Source organism: Balaenoptera acutorostrata, chromosome 9, assembly GCF_949987535.1.
Source record: "Balaenoptera acutorostrata chromosome 9, mBalAcu1.1, whole genome shotgun sequence".
Classification (NCBI taxonomy): Eukaryota; Metazoa; Chordata; class Mammalia; order Artiodactyla; family Balaenopteridae; genus Balaenoptera; species Balaenoptera acutorostrata.
The window spans coordinates 46,767,731-46,791,015 of NC_080072.1; the positions used below are offsets into that span (position 1 = coordinate 46,767,731).

Consider the following 23,285-nt stretch of genomic DNA (forward strand, 5'->3'; position numbering starts at 1 on the left):
AATTTTTATGTTTATTGTGTCAATTTTTTTGAAGAGTAATCAATGACATTTGCCATCCCTTTAGAGTCTTAGAACTTATATACAAAAAACCCTAGTCTATTATATGAAATTTTGATTTTTGGCCTAAAGATACTGGATAAAATGTGTCCTATGAAAACATCCTCAAGCTAAGCTTACTGTGTAATATAGAGGTGATGGTAAAAGAGTATCTCCCTTTTATTTATTAGCACAGAATGTTTCTGACTGGATTTGCTTCTTAAAACCAATTCCCCTGGGTCAGAGTTGGGCATTTCACAAGTTCAGTGCTGTCTGAGAACTATAAAGTTAAACCTACGCAAAAGACACATGGCTTGATAGCTAGAAAAAAGAACTGGGAACTGGCAGTACTACTTTCACTGGCAGACTTTGTTACCTAGGGCTAGTTACTTAATTTTCAATGGCCTCAATTTATTTAGCTGTAAGTTTCTTAGTTCTGAGTGTGATATCCCCTCTGGTGCTCAGAGAGAAATGTGAGTAATGTTAAAAGGGAGCTGCAATACTTATGTCTTTGAACTGATTTAAATTGGCATTGATGCACGATATTGAGTTATCCTAAAAAGTGTTATATTTTTATGTTAGTATCCTGTTGCTTTCTGAATCAGAATTACTCTGCTAGGGGAGAACAGTAAAGTTACATAAGCGTCTCAAAATCATTTGCTTCATCCAGTTTCAAATTATCTGTAAAAATTGTCTTCAAAGAGGTATATAAGTGTTGTTGCTTAAGGAAGGACTCAACCAAGATCAAGATTTTTTCACACTTTATATACATCTGAGGCACTAGTCAAAATATGGATAAATGAAACCAGCTAAATTTTTTCTTTAAGTACCTGATTCCTTGCACATGTTTTTCCTAGCTGTCTTTGTTAGAAATTTAAAGATCATTGAGATATAGATATGAAAAAAATAGATTTATAAATATCATTCCACTATGCTTTCCACCTTGAAAATTAAATTGTATGTTTATAGTCAAAGCATTCTCTATCACTATATTTTAAAAATCTAATTATTACAATCACCATTATTGTTATTTGTCTTTGTGTGTTTTCTTCACATTTCCTCCTCTGTCTTAAACTTTCTTGAATCTGGTTTCGTAGCTCCATTATTTTACATGACTTTTCATAAAATTAACGAATGTGTTTACCTCTTTTCAGAACTGCTAAAGTGGCTTCTGGCCAGGAAAAACATCTTCTGTTTGAGGTACAACCTGGGTCTGATTCCTCTGCCTTTTGGAAAGTGGTTGTACGAGTAGTCTGTACCAAGGTGAGAGTGATAGAGATTTCCAACTCTGAGCTTAAACTATTTTGGTGGTTAGAACCACATTTAATAGTATAATATAATATAGTGGAAATAAATGTTTATAATTTGGTTGTGATTAACATTTATTTGTAAAACCATATAAAACAGTTTTGATACTATTTTTGCCTTCCAGGTTAACTGTTTGAATTCCGTTGGTTGTATAATTGCCATAGAGCAGAGGTTTATTTTTTAATTTAATTTATTTATTTTTGGCTGTGTTGGGTCTTCGTTGCTGCGTGCGGGCTTTCTCTAGTTGTGGCGAGCAGGGGCCACTCTTTGTTGCAGTGCAAGAGCTTCTAACTGCGGTGGCCTCTCCTGTTGTGGAGCACCGGCTCTAGGCACTCGGGCTTCAGCAGTTGCAGCATGCGGGCTCAGTAGTTGTGGCACACAGGCTCAGTTGCTTTGCGGCATGTGGGATCTTCCTGGACCAGGTATTGAACCCATGTCCCCTGCATTGGCAGGCGTATTCTTAACCATTGCGCCACCAGGGAAGTCCCAGCAGAGGTTTTTATAATCAAGGAAAGTGGTAGTAAACGCTCATCCTTATCTTGTACCTCTCTTTTTGGATTTTAACTGACTGTGGAATCCTAAAGTAACACCCTACTTAGCTCTAAGATGACTTCTTAAAAATTAAGTGTCTCTTAGTTCATCTTTAAATTTTAGATGATAGAGTATATCAGCTGTGCTAAAAAATATGATGGCAGCTGTCATAGAGTATTCGGAAGCCTCATCCACTAATGGGTGGATTAGAATATGTGGTTCTTAACCTTTTTGAGGCCATAGAACTTTTGGTGAAATTGAAGGCATGAATTTTATTAAGCTTCCTCCTATCCCAACCCCTGCTCTAAAACACAATAAAATCATCCATATGCATATAAACAATAAGTTGGGCATTCATGAATGCCTTTATTTCAACTCCTGATCAATCCATGAAGAACTCCTGGGTAAGGAGATTTTTTTCTTTTGTATCATGGACCCTGGATGTTACCCAAATAATATGCCACATTTCCCCAGTGGGTTGATTGCCACTACTGTGCTATAAGTGGAGTAGGATCGATTGTGTTTAGTTGATCGAATTTGAAGGTCTAATTATTTAAGTAATAAAAGAACTTTAAAAAGGATTCGAGGAACAAAGACAGAGAGATCTTAATTCCAGACTTAGCTAAGTGCCTGAAGTTGAATGGCACCTGTTAAAGTTTACAGTTGATTTAGAGAAAATATATAGTATAGTTTAATACCACTCAGCTGGGTCTATCAACATTGAACATTTGCTTATTGATTTTTTTTAAGTCCAGATGTTAAAAAGCACTTAATAGCTGCCAGAGAACCATCATTCAAAAATTTTTTGCATTATTCATCACAGAGGTAGTTAATGTGATATTAGTGTGGTGTGGGTAGCAGTGTAACTTTATATAGTGTATAATATGTCACAAATCATAGTAACAGAATACACACTTGTATTCAGCTTGATCCAAGATCACATTTTGTTATTTATACTTAGATTACTGGGCTCAAAAACTGTATACCAGGGCTTCCCTGGTGGTGCAGTGGTTAAGAACCCACCTGCCAGTGCAGGGGACACGGGTTCGAGCCCTGGTCCGGGAAGATCCCACATGCCACGGAGCAACTAAGCCTGTGCACCACAACTACTGAGCCTGTGCTCTACAGCCCGTACACCACAACTGCTGAAGCCCGCACACCTAGAGCCTGTGCTCCACAACAAGAGAAGCCACCACAAAGAGAAGCGCACGCACCACAATGAAGAGTAGCCCCTGCTCACCGCAACTAGAGAAAGCCCGCATGCAGCAACGAAGACCCAACACAGCCAAAAATAAAAAACAAACAAATAAATAAATAAATTTATTTTTTTAAAAAAACTGTATACCAAACACATATTTTTCCATTTTCTGTTTGTTTTGGGGTTTATATTGTATTTATATTAAGTTCATTAGCAGTTTTTTACAGTGTTATAAATATGCATACTCCCGAAAGAACTTAGGGAATCTGCAACTTTTGAATTTGCAAAGGAATAAGGTAAAGAAGGAATGAAGAACTGTGCTCAAAACATGTAAAACCATTCAAATAGACTAAGTAAATCCCATACAGTACTCCCATCATCTTCGAGTTTACACTGCACATAATCTTTCAGGACTATTTGAAAGTCAACTTCAGAGGACACATGGGTGAATTTATAAGAACTCTAGTGACAAAGGTCATTTCTGAAAACTGTGCATTCTTTCTCCTTTTCTTGCTTTCTCTTCCACAGTAACCATCCAGCTGATCTTTTCAGTTTTACCTCTACCAAGTTTCACTTGAGTTTATTTGTAACACAAAGTTCACACTCTCAAGGAGACTGTAACTAATGCTCAGGGCCCTCTTTCTTCTCATCCAGATTACTTTAGATTCTGTGATTGATCTCCACGCCTTCAGACTCTTCTCCTATTTCCAATTTATTTATTTATTATTATTTTTTTAATAGATCTTTATTGGAGTATAATTGCTTCACAACACTGTGTTAGTTGCTGTTGCACAACAAAGCGAATCAGCCATATGCATACACATGTCTCCATATCCTCTTCCTCTTGAGCCTCCCTCCCATCCTCCCTATCCCACCCCCGTAGGTCATTGCAAAGCACCGAGCCGATCTCCCTGTGCTATGCTGCTGCTTCTCACCAGCCAACTGTTTCACGTTCAGTAGTGTATATATGTTGATGCTACTCTCACTTCACCCCAGCTTCGCCCTCCCACCCCATTTCCTCAAGTCCATTTTCTGTGTCTACCTCTTTATTCCTGCCCTGCAACTAGGTTCCTCAGTACCTTTTTTTTTTTATATTCCGTATATATTCGTTAGCATATGGTATTTGTTCTTCTCTTTCTGACTTATTTCATTCTGTATGACAGACTCTAGGTCCATCCACCTCACTACAAATAACTCAATTTCATTTCTTTTTATGGCTGAGTAATATTCCATTGTATATATATGCCACATCTTCTTTATCCATTCATCTATCAATGGACATTTAGGTTGATTCCATGTCCTGGCTATTGTAAATAGAGCTGCAATGAACATTATGGTACATGTCTCTTTTTGAATTATGGTTTCCTCAGGGTACATGCGCAGTAGTGCTATTGCTGGGTCATATGGTAGTTCTATTTTTAGCTTTTTAAGGAACCTCCATACCATTTTCCATAGTGGTTGTATCAATTTACATTCCCACCAACAGTGCAGGAAGGTTCCCTTTTCACCACACCCTTTCCAGCATTTATTGTTTCTAGATTTTTTGATAATGGCCATTCTGACCGGCGTGAGGTGATACCTCATTGTAGTTTTGATTTGCATTTCTCCAATAATTAGTGATGTTGAGCATCTTTTCATGTGCCTCTTGGCTATCTGTATGTCTACCTTGGTGAAATGTCTATTTAGGTCCTCCACCCATTTTTTAACTGGATTGTTTGTTTTTTTGATATTGAGCTCCATGAGCTATTTGTATATTTTGGAGATTAATCCTTTGTCTGTTGTTTCATTGGCAAATATTTTCTCCCATTCTGAGGGTTGTCTTTTTGTCTTGTTTATGGTTTCCTTTGCTGTGCAAAAGCTTTAAGGTTAATTAAGTCCCATTTGTTTATTTTTGTTTTTATTTCCATTACTCTAGGAGGTGGGTCAAAAAAGATCTTGCTGTGGCTTATGTCAAAGAGTGTTTTTCCTATGTTTTCCTCTAAGAGGTTTATAGTGTCTGGTCTTACATTTAAGGCTTTAATCCATTTGGAGTTTATTTTTGTGTATGGTGTTAGGTAGTGTTCTAATTTCATTCTTTTACATGTAGCTGTCCAGTTTTCCCAGCACCACTTACTGAAGAGGCTGTCTTTTCTCCACTGTATGTTCTTGCTTCCTTGTTGTAAATTAGGTGCCAATATGTGTGTGGGTTTATCTCTGGGCATTCTATCTTGTACCATTGATCTATATTTCTGTTTTTGTGCCACTACCGTACTGTCTTGGTTACCGTAGCTTTGTGGTATAGTTTGAAATCGGGAAGCCTGATTCCTCCAACTCCGTTTTTCTTTCTCAAGATTGCTTTGGCTATTTGGGGTCTTTTGTGTTTCCATATGAATTGTAAAATTTTTTGTTCTAATTCTGTGAAGAATGCCATTGGTAGTTTGTTAGGGATTGCATTGAATCTGTAGATTGCTTTGGGTAGTATAGCCATTTTCACAATATTGATTCTTCCAATCCAAAACATGGTGTATTCCTCCATCTGTTTATGTCATCTTTGATGTCTTTCATCAGTGTTTTATAGTTTTCTGAGTACAAGTCTTTCACCTCCTTAGGCAGGTTTATTCCTAGGTATTTTATTTTTGTTGCAATGGTAAATGGGAGTGTCTCCTTAATTTCTTTTTCTGATTTTTCATTGTCAGTGTATAAGAATGCCAGAGATTTCTGTGCATTAATTTTGTATCCTGCAACCTTACCAAATTCATTGATTAATTCTAGTAGTTTTCTGGTGGCATCTTTAGGGTTTTCTATGTATAGTATCATGTCATCTGCAAACAGTGACAGTTTTACTTCTTCTTTTCCAATTTGTATTCCTTTTATTTCTTTCTCTTCTCTGATTGCTGTGGCTAGGACTTCCAAAACTATGTTGAATAGTAGCAGTGAGAGTGGGCAACCTTGTCTTGTTCCTTATCTTCGAGGAAATGGTTTCAGTTTTTCACTATTGGGAACGATGTTGGCTGTGGGTTTGTCATATATGGCCTTTATTATGTTGAGGTAAGTTCCCTCTATGCTCATTTTCTGGAGAGTTTTTATCATAAATGGGTGTTGAATTTTGTTGAAAGCTTTTCCTGCATCTATTGAGATTATCATATGGTTTTTGTTACTTAATTTGTTAATGTCGTGTATCACATTGATTGATTTGCATATATTGAAGAATCCTTGCATCCCTGGGATAAATCCCACTTTATCATGGCATAGGATCCTTTTAATGTGTTGTTGGATTCTGTTTCCTAGTATTTTGTTGAGGATTTTTGCATCTATGTTCATCAGTGATATTGGCCTGTAGTTTTCTTTTTTTGTGACATCTTTGTCTAGTTTCGGTATTAGGGTGATTGTGGCCTCATAGAATGAGTTTGGGAGTGTTCCTCCCTCTGCTGTATTTTGGAAGAGTTTGAGAAGGATAGGTGTTAGCTCTTCTCTAAGTGTCTGATAGAATTCACCTGTGAATCCATCTGGTCCTGGGCTTTTGTTTATTGGAAGATTTTTAATCACAGTTTCAATTTCAGTGCTTGTGATTGGTCTGTTTATATTTTCTATTTCTTCCTGCTTCAGTCTTGGAAAATTGTACCTTTCCAAGAATTTGTCCATTTCTTCATGGTTGTCCATTTTATTGGCACATAGTTGTTTGTAGTAGTCTCTTATAATCCTTTGTATTTCTGCAGTGTCAGTTGTGATTTCGCCTTTTTCATTTCTAATTTTATTGATTTGCGTCCTCTCCCTTTTTTTCTTGATGAGTCTGGCTAAGGGTTTATCAATTTTGTTTATCTTCTCAAAGAACCAGCTTTTAGTTTTATTGATCTTTGCTATTGTTTTCTTCGTTTTTATTTCATTTATTTCTGCTTTGATCTTTATGATTTCTTTCCTTCTACTGACTTTGGGTTTTCTTTGTTCTTTTTTCTCTAGTTGTTTTAAGTGTAGGGTTAGATCGTTTATTTGAGATTTTTCTTGTTTCTTGAGGTGAGATTGAATTGCTATAAACTTAGCAATTTCTTAGACCTGCTTTTGCTGCATCCTGTAGGTTTTGGGTCGTAGTGTTTTCATTGTCATTTGTTTCTATGTATTTTTTTATTTCTTCTTGGATTTCTTCAGTAATCTCTTGGTTATTTAGTATCTCACTGTTTAGCCTCCATGTATTTGTGTTTTTTACAGTTTTTTTCCTGTAATTGATTTCCAGCCTCATAGTGTTGTGGTCAGAAAAGATGCTTGATATGATTTCAGTTTTCTTAAATTTTCTGAGGCTCGATTTGTGGCCCAAGATGTGATCTACCCTGGAGAATGTTCCATGTGCACTTGAGTAGAAAGTGTATTCTGCCACTTGCAGGTGGAATGTCCTATAAATATCAATTAAATCTATCTGGTCTATTGTGTCATTTAAAGCTTGTGTTTCCTTATTTATTTTCTGTTTAGATGATCTGTCCATTGGTGTAAGTGGGGTGTTAAAGTCCCCTACTGTTATTGTGTTACTGTCGATTTCCCCTTTTATGGTTGTTTTAGCATTTGCCTTATGTATTGAGGTACTCCTGTGTTGGGTGCATAAATATTTATAATTGTTATATATTTTCCTTGGATTGATCCCTTGATCATTATGTAGTGTCCTTATCTCTTGTAACAGTCTTTATTTTAAAGTCTCTTTTACCTGATACGAGTATCGCTACTCCAGCTTTCTTTTGATTTCCATTTGTATGGAATATCTTTTTCTATCCCTTCACTTTCAGTCTGTATGTATCCCTAGGTCTAAAGTGGGTCTCTTGTAGACAGCATATATATGGGTCTTGTTTTTGTATCCATTCAGCCAGTCTGTGTCTTATGGTTGGGGCATTTAATCCATTTACATTAAAGATTATTATCGATACGCATGTTCCTATTACCATTTTCTTAATTGTTTTGGGTTTGTTTTTGTGAGTCTTTTTCTTCTCTTGTGTTTCCCTCCAGGAGAATTTTCTTTAGCATTTGTTGTAAAGCTGGTTTGGTGATGCTGAATTCTCTTTAGCTTTTGCTTGTCTGAAAAAGCTTTTGATTTCTCCATCGAATCTGAATCAGATCCTTCTGGGTAGAGTAATCTTAGTTGTAGGTGTTTCTCTTTCATCACTTTAAGTATATCCTTCCACTGCCTTCTGGCCTGCTGAGTTTCTGCTGAAAAATCAGCTGATAACCTTATGGGGACTCCTTTGTATGTTATTTTTTGTTTTTCCCTCACTGCTCTTAATACTTTTTCTTTGAATTTAATTTTTGTTAGTTTGATTAATATGTGTCTTGGTGTGTTTTTCCTAGGGTTAATCCTGTATGGGACTCTTTGTGCTTCCTGGACTTGGATGACTGTTTCCTTTCCCATGTTAGGGAAGTTTTCAACTATAATCTCTTCAAATATTTTCTCAGACCCTTTCTTTTTCTATTCTTCTTCCGGGACCCCTATAATTCGAATGTTGGTGCATTTAGTGTTGTCCCAGAGGTCTCTGAGATTGCCTTCAATTCTTTTCATTCTTTTTTCTTTATTCTGCGCCTTGGTAGTTATTTCCACCATTTTGTCTTCCAGCTCACTTATTCGCTCTTCTCCCTCAGTTATTCTGTTATTGATTCCTTCTAGTGTATTTTTCATTTCAGTTATTGTGTTGTTCATCTGTGTTTGTTTGTTCTTTAATTCTTCTAGATCTTTGTTAAACATTTCTTGTATTTTCTCAATCGTGCCTCCATTCTATATATGAGATTCTGGATCATCTTTACTATCATTACTCTGAATTCTTTTTCAGGTAAATTACCTATTTCCTGTTCATTTATTTGGTCTTGTAGCTTTTACCTTGCTCCTTTATCTGTGACATACTTTTTTTTTAACATCTTTATTGGAGTATAATTGCTTTACAATGGTGTGTTAGTTTCTGCTTTATAACAACGTGAATCAGCTATACATATACATATATAAAAATATGGAATGCTTTACGAATTTGCATGTCATCCTTGCGCAGGGGCCATGCTAATCTTCTCTGTATCGTTCCAATTTTAGTATACGTGCTGCCGAAGTGAGCACTGTGACATATTTTTTTGCCATCTCATTTTTTTTTTTTTTAATGGGATTGTGTTCCTGTCTTACTGATTGTTTGGCCTGAGTCTTCCAACACTGGGGTTTGTAGGCTATTGGGTAGAGCTGGGTCTTGATGCTGAGATGAGGAACTCCATGAGACCTCGCTCCAATGAATATTCCCTGGGGTCTGAGGTTCTCTGTTAGCCAGTGGTTCGGACTCGGAGTTCCCACCACAGGAGCTTCGGCCTGACCCCAGGCTCGTGAACCAAGATCCCACAAGCCGCCTAGGGTGGCAAAATAAAAAAAGAACAATAGCAAAGTAAAAAATAAAATTAGACTAGGAAACTAACAGATATGTTAGGAAGAATATAAAAATGAAAATATAGATGAATCAACAACCAGAAGGTACATCAGTACCACAATAGTAAAAAAGAGGAGGAAGGAAAAGAAAAGAAAAGGGTGGGGGGAAGGCCTTGGCTGTGGAGGGTGGGGCCTAAGCATTGGTGAGGTTTGGTTGGTGGGCAGGGACAATGCTCAGGACCCACAGGGCTGGAAAAGGCCCTGTGGGCTGTGGGGGGGTGGAGCTTAGGCTCAAGGAACAGAAGGGGCCCAGGCGTGCCCCCCACCCCTGGTCTCAGAGGGCAGCAGACCTCACCTGGGAGCCCAGCAGGCTTCCTGGGCTCAAATGGGTGGGGCAAACGCCCTCCTCTCCTCCTCCGGTCTGGGAGGGCCCCTCCCACCTGCCTCTCCTGATCTCCTCGGCCTCCCTCCTATACCTACAAGGACCCACGTGGCCTGGAGGGGATTTTGAGGGCAGGGCATTGGCCTGGGAGCTCATCAGGCTCCCCAGGTCCGAATGGGCAGGGCAATTGCCCTCCACTCCTCTCCCACTCTTCCCAGAGAGTCCCTCCCGCCTGCCTCTCCTGATCTCCCTGGCCTCAGGGGCACCGATCCTGTCTGACCTCCACTTCTCTTCCCGCCTCAGTCCCCACTACGTCCTACCAATTCACTCTGGGGTTCCCCCCGTCTCCTTGGGCATCAGAGTCTCCCACCAGTGGCCGGCAGTCACCCTAGTTGTGGGGAGATGCTAACCCCACGTCTTCCCACACTGGCATCTTGACTCCACCTCAGTTCTAATTTATGATGCTGTGAGAATAACTTTTCTAAAGCACAGCTCTCATCAGATCACTTTTCTGTTTAAAATTCCTCAACAGTTCTTCCTTGGCTTCAAAATAGTCCCAACTCTTTAACCTGGCATTTGAGGCTCTCTACAATATGGCTCCAAGCTGTCTTTTCTGTTTTACCATTATCCCCTTTTGCAATCTACAGTCTCACCAGGCTTAACTAATTTAAGGCTGTATAACTGTTACTTTCCCATCTTGATGCCTCTGCTCATTGAGTTCCCTCATCTAGAATGTCCATTCCTCTGTCATTTAAATTGCCATCAGATACAAGTCACAAAAAAACCCTATTCCACCAGTTTAAACAAAAACAGTATTTATTTTCTCACTTATCAAGAAACCCTAATATAAAGTAGCTCCTGGATTGGTTAATTCAAAGACCTAGCAGATCCCTCTTTCAAACTCATTGGGTCAATATTAGCTCACATTCCTCTTCTTACACCTACACTGGCAGAGGGGATGTGATTACTGTGATTGGTTTAGATGAGACTAACCAGGATTGACTCCTGAGTCATTTCAGGGAGTGGTAGCCACCAAAACAAAATTAGGGCACTACTGGCATAGTAAAAAGTGGGAATAGCATTTGGATAATCAGCCAGTAGTTTCTGCCACATCTTTTATTTCTGCATGTCTAAATTTGAGGTCTCCTTAAAGGTCCACCTCAAATACCATCTCATCCATAAAGTTAACCTAAAGAAATTCTTTTGGCTCTTCTAAACTCCAAAAGCACTTTATTTATACTTCATGATTAAGTTTTACATTATGAATAAAATTATTTATTTAGGTTCTCAGTTTCCCTAGTAGATAGTAAGCTCCTGAGAGCAGGAACTCTGTCTAGATTCATCCTTGTATCTCTTATAGCCTGTAATGCTTAGTACCTGGTAAGAACTCAATATATGTTGAGTGAACAAAAATCTGTTGAAGAAATATTCTCATTTTAAATGACTGGGATAGGTTGAAGCTTTCCTTGTGTATTGATATAGTATAGTACCTAAATTACATTCTCCATCTTTGTTTTATAAATTACTCAGCTCACATCGAAGGGGCAGCAGAAATTGTAGAAAACTGTAGGAATATGAATGTAGCAGATTTCTGATCCCTTAGTTTTCTGTTGCTCTTCTTTGGCAAACACAGAATTAATGTTTGATTTTACTATTAGTCAAAAATTTTTTTTTTGCCTCAGTATCTCTAACCATTATATCTTTATGGTGATTAAACATCATCCTTAAAATAAGATTCTAAGTTAGAAAAACAAAAGTATTAAAAACATAGGCAATCAGACCTTTCATTTGTATAATTTTTCTTGATTTTAGAGCTAAAGAAATGTTTTATTTGCATTTCTTAGTTTCTTTTTGAAAGACTCTATGAGAAGTTAGTGTTAACATTAGAAAAAAAGAATTAAAGTCCAGTATAAAAAGCTGATAATAGACTGAAATTTTATATTTCTTAATCTTAAGCAACTAAAAGCCAATTTACAGTAAGACCTTATCTTGAGTATCTGCTATCTGCTGTGGCGGTTATACTCAAACATTATAAAAAATAATCTAAATAATGTTTAAATCATGAGCTTTGCTCTTTTTTATTTTTAATAGCATTTTTATTTATTTATTTATTTATTTATTTGGCTGTGTTGGGTCTTCGTTTCTGTGCGAGGGCTTTCTCTAGTTGTGGCAAGTGGGGGCCACTCTTCATTGCGATGCGCGGGCCTCTCAGTATCGTGGCCTCTCTTGTTGCGGAGCACAGGCTCCAGATGCGCAGGCTCAGTAGTTGTGGCTCACAGGCCTAGTTGCTCCGCGGCATGTGGGATCTTCCCAGACCAGGGCTTGAACCCGTGTCCCCTGCATTAGCAGGCAGATTCTCAACCACTGTGCCACCAGGGAAGCCCCTAAATAATGTTTAAATGGAATATTTTGTGAGAATAATATTAGAAAAATTAATGGGTTAATTAAAATTATGGACTAAGGTGGCTGTTAAGAAGCTTCATGAATTATATTATTTTCATCCATCTTTTTACTTAGACCAACACCTTGGAGTCCTCATTGACTTCTCTTTTTCTCTTATACCCACCCCACAGTCAGTATATGAGTGAATCCTGTCAGATTTCTCTTCAAAATATATTCAGAATGTGACCAACTCTTACCATTGTCACTACTATCACTTTATTCCTAGCAACCGTCATCTCTCACTGGGATTATTCCAATAGCCTTCTAACTTGTCTCCCTGCTTCTGCCCTTGTCCCCATTCTGTCTAGTCTCAGCACAATAACCAGTCTATTCCACTCATAATCTGAAATGAAGTTAGATCTTATTACCCCTTGGCTCAAAACCCTCCAGTGACTTGCCATGCCCTTGGAGTAAAAACCAAAGTCATTACTATGAATAGCAAAGTTCTATACATTCTGTCCCCCACCTCACTCCCTAACCCTATCTTCAACCACTCCTCTCTCTCTCATTCTGTTCCAGCCACCCTTGGCTCCTTGCCAGGTTCACTTCTGCCTTTGCATTTGACTGTCATCCTGGAATGCTCTTTCCCCCAGATATCCATAAGACTGATTCGTGCACCTCTTTAGTTCCTAAATGTCACCTACTCTGTGAGGCCTTCCCTGTAGCCTTTCAGCATTTTCTCTCCTCTGTTTAATATTCTCCATAGCACTTACTTCCATCTTATTAATCTGTATTTTATTTGTCTGTCTCTCCTACCTATAGTGTAACCTCCATGAAGACAGGGATTTTTGTCTGGTTTTTACACACTATGTCACCAGTGCCTAGAGCAATGCACATAGTACCTGTAACACCCACATAATGGGTATTCGATAAATATTTGTTGTGTGAATCGTATGATTATAATAATTACAGTTTGTAGCGAATATAACAAAAAAGAAGACTCACGGATATAGAGAACAAACTAGTGGTTACCAGTGGCAGAGGTGGGTGGGTAGGGGCAATATAAGGGGAGGGGATTAAGAGGTATAAACTATGAGGTATAAAATAAGCTACAAGAATATATTGTACAACACAGGGAATATAGCTAATATAATAACTATAAATGGAGTATAACCTTTAAAAATTGTGAATCACTATATTGTATACCTGTAACTTATATTGTACTTCAACTATACTTCAATTTTAAAAATTGCAGTTTGATAAGCTTTGCTATTAAATACTAAGTTTATATGAATTATTCCCTAATTTCTTCTGAACTGTGCAGTTCCAAAGGAAGACTGGCCCAGTTTCCTCAGCCCTGAAAGTCTTATTTTGTAAGCCTGTATAAATTCCTGTCACCTTTAATTCTATTTATTTGTTCTCTACCCCATGTATAGTCTTCTATTACAAAGAATCTTACATATTTGCGTCTCCATAGAGACCTTACCTTCCCCAAATTTAATCAATTTTCTGATTATTAGAGATGGTTCTACCATTTTCACAGTATGGAATCTGATTCATACTTGATTCTGTTTTTTCTCTTACTGCCTTCTCAAGTAATAATAAATGCTAGGGCTTCCCTGGTGGCGCAGTGGTTGAGAATCTGCCTGCCAATGCAGGGGACGTGGGTTCGAGCCCTGGTCTGGGAGGATCCCACATGCCGCAGAGCAACTCAGCCCGTGAGCCACAGTTGCTGAGCCTGCGCGTCTGGAGCCTGTGCTCCGCAACGAGAGGCCGCGATAGTGAGAGGCCCGTGCACTGCGATGAAGAGTGGCCCCCGCTTGCCGTAACTAGAGAAAGCCCTCGCACAGAAACGAAGACCCAACACAGCCATACATACATACATACATACATACATAAAATAAAAAGAATGTAAGCAGACAAGAATCTCATTTAAAAAAAAAAAAAAGAAAGCTTCATTGTTGCATTTTAAAAAATTAAAAAATTTAAAAAAATAAATGCTAGTTACAAATATTATTATTTTATTCAAAATATTGAAATGTTGCTATAATCATGTTTTTTTAATATAACCTAACTATTGTACTTCACTTTCTCATGTCTCCAGATTGTAAGTTTTGGTATATAATACAACTTAAGATATTCAAGGAAATCTGTTGTTTCAGTTATAGTAGAATGGCATGTGGTTGTTGGATTCAAATAAATCTTTAAATAAAAAATTCTTGAGGGGCTTCCCTGGTGGTCCAGTGGGTAAGACCCCGCACTCCCAATGCAGGGGGCCTGGGTTCGATCCCTGGTCGGGGAGCTAGATCCCACATGCATGCTGCAACTAAAGATCCCATGTGCCACAACGAAGATCCTGCATACCGCAACTAAGACCCGGCACAGCCAAAATAAATGATAAATGAATAAATAAATAAATATTTTTAAAAACTGAACCTTAATTTTAAAAAAAAGAAATTCTTTAAATAAATTAAAATGAAAAGGATTGTCAATACTGATCTCTAAAATTAATTTCTTAATTCTGGGAAAGTTGCCTGACCTCAACAACTAAACAGGATGATGGCTAATCAACCCTACAGGTTATTTTGAGTATCACATGAGATAATATTGTGTATTTTGAACCCCACAGATGTAGGGGACATGATATTATTCATTTGCTCAGACTCTTGCTCTCTTGTTAGGTAATTTGCAAACTTTGAAAACTTCTGTTTCCTAGGATGTTTGACTAAATATTTGTTCCCCTTTTTTGGGAAAAATCGATCAGAAAAATTATCAACTTTTTTTTTCATTTTCTTTGTATTTTTAGATTAACAAAAGCAGTGGCATTGTGGAAGCATCACGGATCATGAATTTGTACCAGTTTATTCAGCTTTATAAAGACATTACAAGTCAAGCAGCAGGAGTATTGGCACAGAGCTCCACCTCTGAAGACCCTGATGAAAACTCATCATCTGTAACATCTTGTCAGGCTAGTCTTTGGATGGGAAGGTATACAGTGCATAAATACCATGTTTCTCTTATTTTCCAACATGCAAACTACTGAAATCGCATTAATGTTTTTGCTGGTGTTCTCCGTGACATCTTAAATCACATTACTTTTTGTCTCAGTTGATATTATATCCCAGATCTGCTTTTGGATTATTCTGTGTTTCAGGACATTGTTAGAGTGCCAAATTAAAGAAAAACTAAAGTGGCTCACACGAGGTAATGTTTCTGTCAATCTAGTTTCCATGAATCCACTCTCTGCTCTACCTGCTTGCATTTAATGACAAAGGATATAGTTAATACCCCTCTTATAATAGGCATTTAGGTTCTTAGACAATCAAAGCTCTTCAGGGAATTAGGTCCAAGAATCTGGCAAAACCATTCCAGTTTTTCTTAAAGGTATCTGACTAATTGGAGCATTAACATTGTAAATACTGTCTCCAGGACTTGGCAGTCCATTCAGGAATGAACAAGTAGTTGGTGCACATATTGCATGTACTGAGTTACCAGAAGGAAATGAAGTCAGACAGCGTTTTCTGTAATGGTGCTTGTTTACTCAGGCCTAATATATTATTGTTCTATCTAAACTTTCTTTTCCTTCTCTATAATGCTTTTGGCATGTGAAAGCTCCCACCTGTTGCCATTTGACAACCATGACCATAATTTAACTTTATAAATCCCTCATTGGAAAAAGGCTTATGTGGGTCCAGACATGTTGACATCCTGTCTTATTGTCATACAGGGCAGACAGCACAAATCTGAATTGACAGTGTCTTTTAACTTGAAGTTCAGAATATGGTTAACAGGAACTTCTTTTTTATTGCTCCATTTACAGTTGCATTTTCCGATCCATTCTTAACCAACTGGTTTCCAAATACTATGTTGTAGTAAGATTGTATTTTAACTTATCATTTCCTTTTTATCTTTAATAGGATTGCTTGGTTTTCTACGTTTGGGCTATACAAGTGTTGCTGATGAAATGCCAAATGAGTTTTAGAGTATTATAGGCAGGATTCTGGCTTATCTTTCCTGTATTTTGTAAAGTTAATCTTTCAAAGACAGGCGTCTGATTTTCTGCTTTTTTCCCTCTCCCTCTTCAGAATGGTGATTTTTTTTTTTGAGTATTTTGAAAGTTGAGAATAGTATTTACTAGTAAATAGTATTTACTAAGCTCGATGGTAGCAAATTAATTGAAAGTAATACTTTTTTCTTATTGCCGTCATTGTAATGAAGGAGGTAAGAGTGTTATTCCTTTTCATGTGCCCTTGAGACTGGGAAACTCAATGCCTGATTGGTAGGTCAGGGCTGCTTCTTGCCTTTGTATGTTTTGGGGTTTTTTTTGTTACACCTTGATATACTTAGTTCATAGAAAAACAGACTTTTCAAGTTGAGAGGGATCTTAAGAGGTATTTATTTGGTTCAGCCTTACATCTGGTGCCTATTTCAATTAGTGGTTTATATTTATTAAATACTTGTAGGGTATTAGGCTATTAGGCATCGTGATGAGTGCTTTACATGTATAAACTCATTAAATCACAACAACCCCATAGGAATACAATTATTGGTTCATTACAGATGCAGAAACTGAGGTTTACACAAATAAATGACACAGCTAGAAATTGGCCTAGCTGAGATTCACATTCTGACCTGTCTGGCAATACAGCCATGCTTGCAACCTCTGCATTAGTACTCTCTGGTGCAGGAAGATCCTGTACTAGAATGCTTCTTAAACTTTAATATTCACTGGTTTTGAGAAGGAGCTTGAGATTCTATCAGGTTCCCAGGTGTTGTCACTACTGCTCATCCATGGATAGCACTTTGCATAGTGAGACTTACCACATTTAGCCAAGTGGTGGTCCAGCTTGTACATGAACACCTGCAGCTGTAAGGGACTCACTGCCTCAGAAAGGCAAGCCTTTTGATTCACAAATAGCTTTAATCACTATATAATTTTCCCTTTTGCATTATTTTCCTCAGAGCCAAAATCTGGCTCTCCTGAGGCAGCACAGCACAGATTCTAGAACCAAATTGCCTGTGTTCAAATCCTGGCTCTACTCCTTACTATGTCACTCTGGACAAGTTATTAAACTCTCTTTCCTCAGTTTCCTCATCTTTTAAAAGAGGATGACAATGATAAGATCTACTTCATAGGACTCTTGGGAGAGTTAAGTGAGTTAATATATGTAAAATGCTTGGGGGCTTCCCTGGTGGCACGGTGGTTAAGATTCCACCTGCCAATGCAGGGGACACGGGTTGGAGCCCTGGTCTGGGAAGATCCCACATGCCACGGAGCAACTAAGCCCATGTGCCACAACTACTGAGCCTGCGCTGTAGAGCCCATGAGCCACAACTGAAGCCCGCGCGCCTTGAGCCCGTGCTCCACAATAAGGGAAGCCACTGCAATGAGAAGCCCGCGCACCACAACTAAGAGTAGGCCCCGCTCGCCTCAACTAGAGAAAGCCCGCGCACAGCAATGAAGACCCAACGCAGCCAAAAATAAATAAGTAAAATAAATAAAATGCTTGGAACAGTGCCTGGCCCATAAAAAAAAAAGTCTGTAAAAGTTAACTATCATTATTCTTAAATTATTACTGTATTCTACTTATTTCAGTGGCAGTGCCCTCTGGAAATCCACCAAACAAGTCTGTTCTCTCTTTCAGCCCTTCAAATACTTGAAAACAGTAATCAAATTCTCACTGAGCCTCTGTTCTCCAGGATAAGCCTCCCCAGTTCCTTCGGCCTTTGTTTGTATAGGCCTCTTCTATATCCCAGAGGCTTTCCTGGATGATCTTTTATTTGTCAATTTGTCTTTCAGGGTAGGGGGCAGGGAACTGAATTCTCCACTTTACAAGTGGTCTAATAAGGACAAACAGAGCAAGACTCTTCCTCCTTCCTTCTTCTGGTCACTGTATTGCTAGGAAGGTAGCAAGAAAATCAAGTGAACATAGTACAGCTTCCACTGGCTGCTTCTGTGTCTCCTGTTCGTTCTTTTACCTACATCCAGAATGCTGTTCTTTGTAACCCTCTACTCCTCGGTTTTAAACTCTAACCTTCAGGACTCTGTCACTCTTTATGGAGTCAATTACATTCTCTGTTACTGACACCCAAGTCCATATCCTTAGACATAAATTGTAAACTCCTCAAGAGCAGAGACCCTAGTTCTTCTGGGTCTGGCACAATACGTGGCACCTAAAAGGCACTTAAACATTTAAATGAATAGATACAGAAAAATTCAAATACATTAGATCCACATCCATCTAGGGTTTCATTCAGTTTCCCCATTTCAATTCAGGGGCTGCCCTCTTTTATGCATTACTAAAGCATAGCATTTAATCTATTACCACATCCTGATGATTTCTCTTTTTTAATGCCACTTAGACCCTAATTATCTCCCAGGTGAATTGCTGAAATAAGGATCTGATTGGTGTTCCTCCCTCTAGACTGTCCTTCATACTGCTCTCCCAGTTAATCTCCTACAGCATTATTTCCAATGGGGGTTCACTTTCCCCTTGATTAAACTCTGTCAGAACAAGTTTAAACTTATTATTTTGACATACGAGGATCAGATTATCTCTGCTATACTTAAGCAATCTTTTCTCTTATTTTTCTCCCCGGAGCATGATGCTAGCCTCCTTGTTACACACATATACAGAGTTTTGAGGGGTTTTTTTCCTACCTCTATAGCTTTGTTTATTCACATAGAATGTCCTCTGTCTGTCGAAATCCTATCATTTTTTCTACCTCATCTTTCCAACAAGTTTGAAATATACTCATTTCTTCATTCTTTACTTAGCACTTACTACATGTAATGCACATTTGACATTTGCTTATCTTCTGTATACAAATTGACAGATTTTAAAGTACTATATAATGTCTTATATACAGTGGTATAAGCACAGAAGGGAATAAAAACATGTTAGAGATAGTTCCTACCCTCAAGAAGCTTATAGTCTAGTGGCTATACTTTGAAACATTTAATTTTTGTATAATTATAAAAGTAGTACATGCTTGATGTAGTAAACCTAAAAATTACAGAATAGCACAAAGATTAAAAGCAAATTAAAATCATTTCAAGAAACATGTATTGAGAACGTAAGACAAACTCCTTGTATTCAAAGAGCTTACAGTTTATGGATAGACCAACCAATAAATACCAATTAAAATACAGTATTTAAGTCCTTTAATTGAGGAAAATGTTGGTTTTGAGAGCATAGAGAAGATGATATCTTGAGCTGAGTAACTGAGGTTAGAGTTTACCAAACTCACAAGGGTATGCCAGGAAAGGAAAACACCACATACAAAGGTCCTTGGCTCATTCAGGGGCATTCTAAATTGTGGCTGGAGTAGAAGGTTCAACATCTCTTTTCTTCCCAAGATGAAAGAGCTCTTTGAGGACAAATAACTTTGCTTTCTAACTCTTTTGTATTTCATATAGCAAGCACCTGATCCTTAAGACTAAGCTATTCTTTCACTTATATGCCCATTATCAGCAGTAGCATAACAAGACCCTGATGGCAGGGTCCCTATTTTAGAAAGCTTTGTATCCTGCATGGTGAATAAATCATATATTGGTTGAATTCATTTATAAAATTTCAATATGATTAAAATGGGCTAAGTTATTTTCCAGTTTTGGTCCATATTTTCCTTTTAACCATCTCAGGATTTATCTTTTATCCAGTCGTTTCTTTATGGAATTTGCCCCTCTAGTACTTCTTCCCTAATACATTTGCTATCCCTAAAAGATAAGTTAATTTACTCTGATACTGCATGAGTCATATTGTGCTTTATGTTGAGGGCACATAGATGCTTGATAATGCTTTTTAAGGCAATGGAAACAAAGTTTACTGCACAGTGACAATAGAGAATATCATTGCTCCAGCTCAGTTTTCACATTGCAGGGTAAAGCAGCTGACTGACGAGGAGGAGTGCTGTATCTGTATGGATGGTCGAGCTGACCTCATCCTGCCTTGTGCTCACAGCTTTTGTCAGAAGTGCATTGACAAGTGGTAAGTAATCTGCTGCCTTCATGGGTTAGGCCAAGATCACGAGGGAGAGTGTATATGAATAAACTTCAAAAAATGCAAAAATATTATAGTTAAGTATAAGAGATTTTGTTCTTTAGTACTTTGGATTTTATGACATGCTTCCTACTGGTTAAAATATTTTTATACCTAAAGTTTATAAAATGTGGGGATGTATCTTAGTTTTGACAATTTACTTTTGCTGTAAGGAGATTTGTGCCTGACTGGAGTCTAGAATCAAACATTCCCCCTTTTCTTCTATTTTCCTCCTCATTTCTACTTTTTTCCTCCATATATGATTAGAAAGAATAATATGAATCCTTGAATATTGAATATTGGACCTGGAGAGAACTTTAGAGAACAGCTAGTCAAGCTCATTATTTTACAAAATAAGAATCAAGCGTTTAGGAGAATTTATAATTGACATACAATATGTCAATTATAACTACATATATTTAAAGTACAATTTGATATATTTTGATATATGTATATACCCATAAAAATCATCATCACAATCTAGGTAATGAACAAATCTGTCACTCCCAGAAGTTACCTCAGGCCCACTGTAAGGTCTCCTTCCCCCCACCCCTTCTCCTAGTCCCCAGACAACCACTAATATGCTTTCAATCACTATAAAATCATTTGGGTTTTCTATAATTTTTATAAATGGAATCATACAGTATGTACTCTTTTTTTGTCTGGCTTTTTTCATTCATTATAATTATTTCAAGATTTACTTATGTTGTATTATGTATCAGTAGCTCCTTCCTTTTTATTACTGAGTAGTATTCATTGTATGGATATACCACAGCTTATTTATTATCCATTCACCCGTTGATGGACATTAGGTTGTTTTCAATTTTTGGCTATTACAAATAAAGCTGCCTTTCTATATACTTTAAATATACATTTGTGGACAACTGCTTTTATGGACATACATTTTGGTTTTTTCTTGGATAAATAACTAGAAGTGGAATGGCTAGATCATACGGTAGGTATATGTTTAACTTTTTAAGAAACTGCCCACTGTTTTCAGAAGTGGCTGTGCCATTTTACACTCCCACCAGCAGTGTATGAGAGCTCCACTTGCCACACAACCTTGCCAGTACTTGGTATTTGTCAGTCCTTTTAATTGTAGCCATTCTAATAGATGTGTAGTGGTATCTCACTGTGGTTTTAGTTTGCCTTTCCCTCCTGACTGATGATGCTGTGCATCTTTTCTTATGCTAATTTTCCATCGTATGTATTTCATCTTTGGTGAAGTATTCATTCAGATCTTTTGCCCATTTCTTTTTTTTTTTTTTTTTTAAATTTTTATTTACTTATTTTTGGCTGTATTGGGTCCTCGCTTCCGTGCGAGGGCTTCCTCTAGTTGCGGCAAGCGGGGGCCACTCTTCATCGCGGTGCGCGGGCCTCTCACTATCGCGGCCTCTCCCGCTGCGGAGCACAGGCTCCAGACGCGCATGCTCAGTTGTGGCTCACGGGCCTACTTGCTCCGCGGCATGTGGGATCCTCCCAGACCAGGGCCCGAACCCGTGCGCCCTGCATTGGCAGGCGGATTCTCAACCACTGCGCCACCAAGGAAGCCCTGCCCATTTCTTTATTGGGTTGTTTTGTATTAAGTTTTGAGTGTTCTTTATGTATTATGGATACATGTCCTTTATCAGATATATGATTTTCAAATATTTTCTCCCAATCTGTGATTTATCTTTTCATTCTCTTAAGAATGTCTTTCAAAGAGTAGATGTTTTTAATTTTGTTGAAGTCCAATTTCTCAGTTTGTGATTAATGGATAATGATTTTTTACTGTCATATCTAAGAAATCTTTGTGTAACCCAAGGTCACAAAGGTTTTCTTCCATTTTTTCTTCCAAAAGATTTATAGTTTTTAGGTTTTACATTTTGGTCTATGATCTATTTTGAGTTAATTTTTGTATACGCTGTGACGTGTGGATCAAAAAAATTTTATTTTACGCTTACATGGCTTTCCAGTTGCTCCAGCACAATTTGTTGAAAAGACTGCCTTTTCTTCACTAAATTGCCTCTTCACCTTTGTTAAAAATCAGTTGTTAAAGCACAGGTGAGTCTATTTCTGGACTCTATTCTGTTCCATTGACCTATTGTCTATTTCACACCAATACCACACTACATAGGTTAGTGTAGCTTTGTAAGTCTTAAAATCAGGGAGTGTTAATCCTCCAACTTTGTTCTTTTTCAAAGTTGTTTTGGCTTTTCTAGATCTTTTGCATTTCAGTGTGAATTTTATAATCAACTTGTCAATTTCTACAAAAACACTATAAGAATTTTGACTGGGATTGCATTAAATAATTTTGAGAGTGTTAACTTCTAAACAATATTGTCTTCCAACCCACATCACAGTATATTTCTCCATTTATTTAGGTCTTCTTTAATTTCTGTCATCAATATTTGTAGTTTCCAGTGTTGCATATCCTTGACAGATTGATCCCTAAGTATTTTATAATTTTTATGCTACTTTAAATGGTATTTTTAAATTTCAGTTTCTGATTATTGTATTTCTGTGTACTAGCAATAAACAGATTTTGTGTATCAATCTATCCTGCAACCTTACTGATTTATTTATTAGCTCTGATAGCTTTTTTGTAGATTCCATAGGATTTTATCAAGTATCTGAAAAACACTTTTTTTTTAAAAATTATTATTTATTTATTTATTTATTTATTTATGGCTGTGTTGGGTCTTCGTTTCTGTGCGAGGGCTTTCTCTAGTTTAGGCAAGTGGGGGCCACTCTTCATCGCGGTGCGCGGGCCTCTCACTATCGCGGCCTCTCTTGTTGCGGAGCACAGGCTCCAGACGCGCAGGCTCAGGAATTGTGGCTCACGGGCCTAGTTGCTCCGCGGCATGTGGGATCTTCCCAGACCAGGGCTCGAACCCGTGTCCCCTGCATTGGCAGGCGGATTCTCAACCACTGCGCCACCAGGGAAGCCCCTGAAAAACACTTTTGAAAGATATTTTTTCTGGGTATAGAATTCTAGACTGATAATATTTTTTCTCTCAGTACTTTAATGACGTTGCTTCCCCCTTTCTTGCTTACATCATTTCCTATGAGAAATCT

General features: G+C 37.8%; 1 protein-coding gene and 1 non-coding gene across 4 annotated transcripts in view; one reads left to right on the forward strand and one right to left on the reverse strand.

The window, feature by feature from the left end:
• The window catches only part of RNF141 (ring finger protein 141), a 48,573-nt gene that overhangs the window by 19,923 nt on the left and 5,365 nt on the right, over positions 1–23,285 (forward strand). For all 3 annotated transcript variants that reach the window (XM_057553455.1, XM_007174933.2, XM_007174934.3), the window contains exons 3-5: positions 1,191–1,299; positions 14,993–15,174; positions 20,070–20,177. In XM_057553455.1, the coding sequence (XP_057409438.1) occupies positions 1,191–1,299; positions 14,993–15,174; positions 20,070–20,177 (399 nt within the window). The remainder of the gene's footprint in view (positions 1–1,190; positions 1,300–14,992; positions 15,175–20,069; positions 20,178–23,285) is intronic.
• Positions 9,022–9,128, reverse strand: LOC114236839 (U6 spliceosomal RNA). Its single transcript, XR_003622696.1, has one exon. It is a non-coding gene; the product is annotated as a U6 spliceosomal RNA (small nuclear RNA).